At 43.6% G+C, this 8,975-nt stretch overlaps 1 protein-coding gene across 2 annotated transcripts in view; it reads left to right on the forward strand.

Moving 5' to 3' along the window:
- The window catches only part of efemp2a (EGF containing fibulin extracellular matrix protein 2a), a 40,659-nt gene extending 34,030 nt beyond the window's left edge, over positions 1–6,629 (forward strand). For both annotated transcript variants that reach the window (XM_063190431.1, XM_063190432.1), the window contains 3 exons: positions 1,839–1,965; positions 5,166–5,361; positions 6,468–6,629. In XM_063190431.1, coding sequence (XP_063046501.1) covers positions 1,839–1,965; positions 5,166–5,361; positions 6,468–6,629 — 485 coding nt within the window. The remainder of the gene's footprint in view (positions 1–1,838; positions 1,966–5,165; positions 5,362–6,467) is intronic.
- Positions 6,630–8,975: the final 2,346 nt, after the last annotated feature.

Genomic DNA, 8,975 nt, shown 5'->3' on the forward strand with positions numbered 1-8,975 from the left:
GCATTTTTTTATTCCCCTCCCCTTTTCCTTATTTTTTTTCAATCTTTTTTTTGTGCAGTACCAAGGTGAGCCTTTTATCCCTCCCCCTCTCTTCTTTTCCTTCAATTTCTTTTTGCTTCTCTTCTCTTCCCATCCTCCGCAGTCTACTTTTCCTTCGTTTTTTCCACCACTTTTCTCAGCCCATTGCAGAGGTGCACATCTCTGTCAAGGTGAGCCTCTTCCATATTTTCATTTTTCCACTCCTCTCTTCCCCTTCTTTTTTTCCTGAAGTTTTTCTCTCTGTTCCTTCTTTTGTCTATCAGCCCTCCTACTACTCATTGCAGAGGTGCACATCTCTGTCAAGGTGAACCATTTATTCATCCCCCCTCCCCCTCTCTTCTCTTCCTTCACTTCTTCCTCCTCTCCTCTACTTTCCACCTTTTCTCCCTCTCATTCAGTACCAAGGTGAGTGTTTCCTCCCCGTCTATTTTTGGTTCTTCTTTGTTTTCCTTCAATTTTCTTATTTTTATGGTATATCTGCCCTCCATTGCTCAGTGTATTGGTACACCTCCTTGCCAAGGGGAACCTTTTCTTTCATATCTATTTTTCCTTCATTTCAGCCCTCCACTTAGGTAACTTATCCTCCCCTCATCTATTTTGCCTTCTTTTTCGTTATTTTTCCTTCCTGTCCTCCTTTTTTTCTCTTATGGTAGTCCTTCACTGGGGTACACCGGCTTCTTCTTTTCTTTTTTTAATCATCAGTTCTATGTCCCCCCTTTCTCTCTCTCTCTCTCTCTCACTTAGCCCTCCACTGTGTTCTGGACAGAGGTGTAGCGTAAATCCCACCTCTCTCACTCTCTGCATCTCACTCTCTGTGTATAATTCATTAGAATTCTAGAGACGACCATGTCACAGCAAAATACATTACATTACATTACATTTAGCTGACGCTTTTATTCAGAGCGACTTACATTTACTATTTTTCAGGGTATTGGTTAGAGTCCCTGGGGCAGTGTGGGGTTAGGTGTGTTGCTCAAGGGCACTTCAGCCATGGATGCAGGTGTAGGGAGAGGTCAGGTGGGATTCGAACTTACAACTCTCAGATTGAAAGACCAACTCCCTAACCGCTAGGCCACGGCTGCCCACACATCACAGAATGCCACCTGACCTCTCTCACTCTCCGCAGAAGTGACACGTTTCATGAAGACGATGATGACACAGCAAAATACACTGTAATGAGTCTAATATCAATATACCATATATTATATCAATCAATTAAATCAATCAATCAATTGAACAATACCATACATTTAAATGTTGCGAGTTAGATGCTAACTATTTTTCCCCTGTTCCAACCAATGAATAGAATTTGATCACTGCATTAAACACTCCTGTAGGACAGACAGTGTGATGGATCAAATGTTGCGTCAATTAAATTAAATCAAATCCTTGTGGTGAAGTTTCCACAATGGCAAAACAAATTCCCACACATCCCCACAACTTTCCACTGTGGAAATCTCTCTACTGAAGTGAGACTGAGTGAGCCTTCATCACTTTCTCAAGTGACATAGTATGTGCCCAGGGAATCTGGCAGGGAGGGAGGCACAAACTGGGCATCTTTTTTCGGGGCCCAGTCAGAGGGCCCCCCAGAATTGGGTCCTGTACTCTATGCACTGTGTGTATTGAGGGATGGGCCATTTTAGATGACTGAAGACGACTTGGTCTCGGGCCCGACCAAACCTGTCCATGGCCATGTGTGTGTGCCTACGACCACCGTGACATGCTATGCGCTTACTTTTCTTTTGTTGTTTCTTGACTTTGCCAATGAAAACTAACGTTCTCTCCTCTCTCCATTTCAGATATCAATGAGTGTGAAGCGGGGACACACACGTGCACGGACAGGCAGAACTGCATCAACATCCATGGAGGACACAAGTGTGTGGACAACAACCCCTGCATTGAGCCCTATGTACAGGTGTCTGAAAAGTGAGTAGACACCCATGCACGCACACAAGCACAAAGACGCATGCAGTGCACACACACACACACAAACACACACACACACACACACACACACACACACACACACACACACACACACACACACACACACACACACACACACACACACACACATGCAGATGACGTTCACACAAGCACACACTCACACATGCATGCACACACACAAGCATGCACGCACACACTCAGGCGCGTAGGCCTACACACAGCAAAAGCAAAGCAGTAAAGACACAACAACCACATACTGTACTGTATGTGCGTGTTCAGCTCACTTCACACATCTTTTATCCATTACACAACTATGTTGCCATTCCGCTCTGCCATTATATCTCTTGCCGCTTGTTGTAATTATTTTTTCCGTGCCCCAGTCCAGACTTGATCATGTTTGCCCCTTTGAAAGCGTAGCATAGCATGCTATTCGCCAGGGCTGGGCTGGGACCAAAATAAACACACCCGGGCATTTTTGGGCATTTTAAGGCGTTTTTTTTCTTAAACTGGCCCCTCTCACATACAAGCTGTTCTCTTTCAGTCGACTTGTTTCGACATCTCTAGAGTAGAGTAGTAGAGAGTATAATTTATTGATCCCTGGAGGTAAATTAATTAAGGTGTCAAGTAGCATACATACAGTACATACATACACTACATACAGAAGAAGACACAGGGTATGGGGAATGCACTCTCGTGCAGACTATTTGCCAAAGCTCTTTTCAATCGCGCCGTTAGGCCAATGAACTGAGACGTGGACAGGCCCGCCAACTGTCAAAACTGTTCGTCCAGCGAACTCGCACTCATATTGGCCTATCTTTGCCCAAAAATGTTTGCCCGATCCTGCGATTTAACTGTCTAATAGAACTGCCGTGAAAAGCGTTCGCTTGGCATCCAGGGTCCCCAAGCTCTGTCTCGACTTAAAGAGCTGATATTCTGGAATGAGTAACTTTCATGCCGTATTTGACCTCATGATAAGCCTGCCAATGCCCGCCTTACTATAAAAAGATAAAATGGACTAATGCCCAACTATTGCAACTGAACACACCACCTCCCATTGTTGTGTCCTTCTCAACTCCCCCCAAGGGCTCCAAAACTGAGTGTCTGTAGAGTCCTCGTTGAGAAACACTAGCCTAAATGAAGATGAAGAAACGTATCTCCCCCTCTAAACTGTGAGCCAGTCCCTATGGGAAAAAAACAAGAAACAAAGAAATCAAACAGGATCGGCCCACGGGGAATGTCGGCCCACCGTGGAAATGCCCTGCATACCAGATGAGCAGTCCAGCGGTGTTGTTCGCATACCGCCACTGATGAGCAGCAGGTGCTGGGGTTGGTTAGGGTCTCTGGTGTCTTTATTTGGTAGCTCGCTGTTTATTGCTTTCCGGCTGAACGGACTCCGAAATGAAGATATGCATCAAGTTGTGATGCAGGGGCCGCTGACAGCTTTTGCCTGGCCCGAGAAAAAGTCAGCTGAAATATATAGGCTACAATATAACAAAGGCCTCATTTTTAGTGGTGTCACCCCCTCCCTGGCCCCTGGGTTAATGACCCGTGTGTCCTACCCTATCGGCTTCCCTGTTGAGGGGGAAGAACTTAGACTAGGCACAGCCAGCATATACTGTGCTGTAGGCCTGTTATTACCTATGACAACAGCACCCCCTTGTGGTGGCCACATACATAGGTGTTTGACCACTGGACTGGAGGTTTCTTCATAGCTTGGTGTGAATATCTTTTTTTGAAGATATTTTTGGACTTTTTATGCCTTAATTTGAGATAGGACAATTTGAGATTGTGACAGGAAAAGAGTGGGGAGAGAGAGAGTGGGAAGGATCGGCAAAGGACCTCCGGAATCAAACCCCGGTCACTGGTGTAATGGTACGACGTCTTAGCTCATTGAGCCCCAGGTGTGAATATCTTAATACACATATTTGCACACTGGAACTTCATTTGTGCTGTCTGGATGTTATTCATGTGCATGTACAGTACTACAGTGACTTTTGAGGGTTTTGTGAGTACTTTGCTCACATGTTTCTTTCCATGTGTGTATGCGTGTATCACACTTTGAAAAGTGAAAGCCATTGTGACACAGCACTCCACAGTGTTCACTGCACACAACCAAATTGCATTTATGCCTCACCCGTGCAAGGGGGCAGTTCTCAATGGTGCCTCAAGGGAGTAGTGCAGAGGGACGGTACCATGCTCAGGGTACCTCAGTCATGGCGGAGGATGGGGGAGAGCATTGGTTAATTACTCCCTCCACCAACCTGCCGAGTCGGGAGTCGAACCGGCAACCTTTGGGCTATAAGTCTGACGCCCTAACCGCTTACCCATGACTGCCCTGGATGTGCCCCATTTCAATGAGAATCACCTCCCACATACTCTACTGTATTAGAGTGTTGTAGATCAGCCACTACTTCTCTCTTTTGTTTTCGAGTCTATATTTGTGTCCCTCCACCCTCCAGTTGCTGTATGTGTCCGGCCAGTAAGCATGGCAGCCGTGATATGCCCCTCTTCATAGTTACTGTAAGAGAGTGTTGAAGACCAGTCACTAACTCTCTCCTATGTCTTTGTGTTTATCTTTGTGTGTCTCCAGTCACTGCACGTGTCCATCCAGTAATCCTGGCTGTCGTGACATTGCCCCAGTTCACCATGTTAATTATGGCGGTACTATTCGTCTGTGAGTGTCTATGAGCGTGCTGCAGAGACCAGTCACTAATTGTTAGTGGTGTCAACAATGATCGATTCGGCGATGCAATCCAATGCGGGACATGGAAGATCCAGAATCGATCCGGGAAGTTCCAGAATCGATCCGGCAATTTTTCTAAGTTTCAATTACTTCCATGGATACTTCGGAAGCAAATGAATGTTAAATTAAATAAAAGCACTTCAAAACATTGCAAGACTGATACAGACTGATACAGAAAACAGCCAATAAATTGTTGCTTAGTATCTGATTACTTGTATTGCTTCATCTTGACTGATTAAACATTTGCTTTGCTTTCAGTAGAAATGTAATGCATTGCAATGCATTGTAGAATTGAATCGGATCGGATCGGATCGGATCGCATAGAATCGAATCGAATCGCTACCTCCCGAGTCTTGATCGAATCCGATCGTGAGGGCAGTGCCGATCCACACCACTATTAATTGTCCCCTCTGTCTCTCTCTGTGTCCCCCTCCAGCCGCTGCATGTGTCCGACCAGTAAGCCTGGCTGCCGTGACGAGCCCCACTTCATCGTGCATCGCTACATGAGCGTCACGTCCGAGCGCACGGTGCCCTCAGACATCTTCCAGATCCACGCCACCAGCGTCTACCCCGGCGCCAACAACTCCTTCCGCATACGCTCCGGAGACGCCGACGGAGACTTCTACATACGGGTAAGAATAGAATAGAATAGAATAGAATAGAATAGAATAGAATAGAATAGAATGCAATAAAACAGAATAGAATAGAATAGAACAGAATACAAAAGAAAACAGAAGAAACAAGTTCTTCTTCTGCACCCACGGAATGGAATAGAATTGAATGGAAAGGAAATGAATGGAACTTAGAACAGAACTTAAACAGAGTAGAGTTAATACAGTACATAGAATGAAAAAAAATATTCCATAGAATTCCATTGAACAGGAAAAAGCCATTGAGTATAATAAGATGGATGACAAACGTCCTATTTTGTAATGAAGCAACTGTATACAGTCTATGGAAAAAGCAGATTAGAATTGATTCTATATCCTGTGTTCTACTCACAACACATCCAGAGGGAACACAGGAGGAGAGGAGAATGTAAAATATCATTAGCACAGCTCAGTTACTCTCATAAGGCCCAATCAGCCAGACCTCTACTGGTCTTGTAAATACAGACTGTCAGGACTTGTTTATGGCTCAACACTGGTGGTTGTGTTTACGAGGTTTGCAACCCCAAGTAGCGTTGTGTCCTTCAAGGTCTGGTTGACATTTGGTGAGCAGTCATTCTTTTGGAACAGCCAATGAGTAATGCAATGAGCGGAGTAGGGAATATACTCACATAGGCATACAGATACTCCCTCAGAGAAAAAAGTCATACTCGAAATCTTTTTTCTTGTGTGTGTGTGACCTACTTTCTTTTGTTGAGCCTACAAGCCTTGTAACCTACTTTTATTTTGGCAGAAAAAAAACCCTGAATGACGCTGGTGGAAAGGCCAACCCATTTTGTGCAAAGAAATGAAACAAACATAAATAAAGGTTTTGAGATTCTGCTGTGGATTACATTTTTGCCCTGTATCTTGCCAAGTATAGAGATGCAGACAAGGGGGGGCCTATCCAAAGTCATCAACGGCCCTGGCCACAGTATACAACATCTTTCTGACATATGTGTATCTTCACAGGCTAATCCTGCATGTTCATACTGTATTGATTTCTGTTTCTCTTTCTCTTTGCGCCCCCCTCCCCCCTCTTTCCACCCTCCTCCCCACCCTCTTGTAAACCCTTCTCATCTCCTCTTCAGCAAATCAACAACATCAGTGCCATGCTGGTGCTGGCGCGGGCGGTGACGGGGCCCAAGGAGTACGTGCTGGACCTGGAGATGGTCTCCGTCAACATGGTCATGAGCTACCAGAGCAGCTCCGCACTACGCCTCTCCATCTACGTGGGCCCACACGCTTTCTAAATACAGAGGGGGAGAGAGGAAGGAGAGAGAGAGAGAGAGAGAGAGAGAGAGAGAGAGAGAGAGAGAGAGAGAGAGAGAGAGAGAGAGAGAGAGAGAGAGAGAGGGGGGAGAGGAGGGAGAGGAGGGAGAGAGGAAGGAGAGAGGGAGAGAGGGGAGAGAGAGAGGAGGGAGAGAGGAAGGAGAGAGGGAGAGAGGGGAGAGAGAGAGGAGGGAGAGAGAAGAAGGAGAGAGGGAGAGAGAGAGAGAGGTATGGTGGGAAAGAGAGGGAGGTAGCGAAGGAGGGAGAGAGGGAGTAAAATCAGCTAAGCACAAGAGGGGAGAAAGGAGAGGAGAGGAGAGTTGAGGAGACGAGACGAGGAAGAGAGGAGGAAGAGGAGGATGAGGAGGAAGGCAAGCTAAATTCGTTTACAAATCTGTAGCATCTTTTTGCAGCTCTTCCTCATCTCCCTTGACATGGCCAAACGTCCCACATTTGTTAAGTTAAAGTTGGTGGTGAACATAGCTCCACCTGAAATGTCATTGGGCAGTGTTTTATTGTCTTATTGCTAGGTTTTTGTATTTGATTTTCATTTTGTTTTTATTTTTGTATTATGAATGGGTGACACCTGCCCTGGTCCTGGTATGGTATGGGTGAGATCTGATTAGACCTATGTGACCCACTGCACTATGATAACTGCTGTATGATGCTGTCTTAAACCAGATCTCTACGCACCCCGATTACACAAGTCTTCATATGTTATAAAAACAATATTTGTGTCCCTTCACGCCACTTGTTCAGCATGAACTTGGTGGATAGTTTTTTTACAGGTAAAGTGGAATTATTTCAAAGCTTTGTATTTTCAATAACTTTTCTTTCAACAAATAAATACATTTTATTTGAAAATAATGATAAGAAAATAAATGAAATTTAAAATAAATGGATACAACGAAAGGGCTCTTTCCTCAATTTCAGAAGATCAGGGAAAACGGAGAGAAGGGTTCCTTGTACATCCTTTGGTCTAGTATTCAGCAGCCTGCCCACACCTTTTCAATTTTAGATTGTTTGTTCTTATTTTTTTTATTGTGAAGGTTATCATTTCATCATGAAGGGTTATGCATTCTAAATTTATAGACCTTCAGTTTTATGCAAAATGTTTTAAATGCATTGTTTTGGAAAACATTTGTTATTTCGCAGTTAATGTCCATCCTTATTAGTAGTGTGTAAATAGGAAATTGTTTATTTTGTATTTTTTAAAAAGCTTTATCTGAAAAAAGTGCAGTATTCCTTTGCACAAACCGTGTGTCATTAATGTAAACACAGTTTAAAAGAAAACAATTAAAATGAAAAACTAGTATCTCATAAACGTGCATCATTTGGCAATTGAAGAGCTTTAGTAGCATCTTCAAAACCTCCAAAAAACAACAATGTAATGAAGTAGAAAAAAAAAAAAGACAACTGACCAAGTTCATGTATGGGAAAATTGATTTGTTTGTTTGTTTGTTTGTTTTTGGTTTCCTTGCCGCACCTTTTATATCATTTGATCATCTCATTCATTTTTAAAGGCATCCTCAAATTCCTTCTATTTCTAACGTTATGGGGAAGCATCGCCACTTTACCTTATTGATATACAGTATTTTCAGGCAATCACTTCAGCGTTTACCATTGTATGGAGTTAGAGTGGATCAAAGCATAGATTCTGTATATGCTTTGGATGAAAGCACAATGTACAATGTCTACACATATGGAAAATGCATAGACAGATACAAAGACATACAGTACTAGTTGTACACCCGTGGAAGGATGCATACAGTGGAGATAAACAGATTCTGTAACACTTCACTTGACACCAGTGTCATACGTATGACATAGCAGTGTCATAACAGTGTTGTGACACAGCCATGGATGTGTCATAAACATTATGTCAATGTGATAAACATTTTTGGACTGTTGTCATTATGACAGCCCATAAAATGTTTATGCCATTGACATACTGTATATGACTCTATATGACTGTGCCATGACACTGCTTTGACACTCTCATGACACTGTCATGTCATACGTATCACACCGGCCTCAAGTAAAGTGTTACCACAGAGTCTACTGTACATCCATGGAGTGATGTACAGCATAAACAGATTGTATGTCCATGGAATGGTACATTGCATGGAAGAGACTCTTTATCTATGGAATGTTGCTGAGTATTACACACGGTAGAGAGTATCACACAATCGTCACTGAACATGTACTGTATGTACATGCACATGATACATTGATATACATTTTTTTTACATTACACCGCCAATATCTCAGTAACCACTCAAGACACGTCATTATGCATCCTTCACCCTCACTCCACCCCATCACTA

The sequence above is a fragment of the Engraulis encrasicolus genome, chromosome 23 (genome assembly GCF_034702125.1).
Source record: "Engraulis encrasicolus isolate BLACKSEA-1 chromosome 23, IST_EnEncr_1.0, whole genome shotgun sequence".
Lineage (NCBI taxonomy): Eukaryota > Metazoa > Chordata > Actinopteri > Clupeiformes > Engraulidae > Engraulis > Engraulis encrasicolus.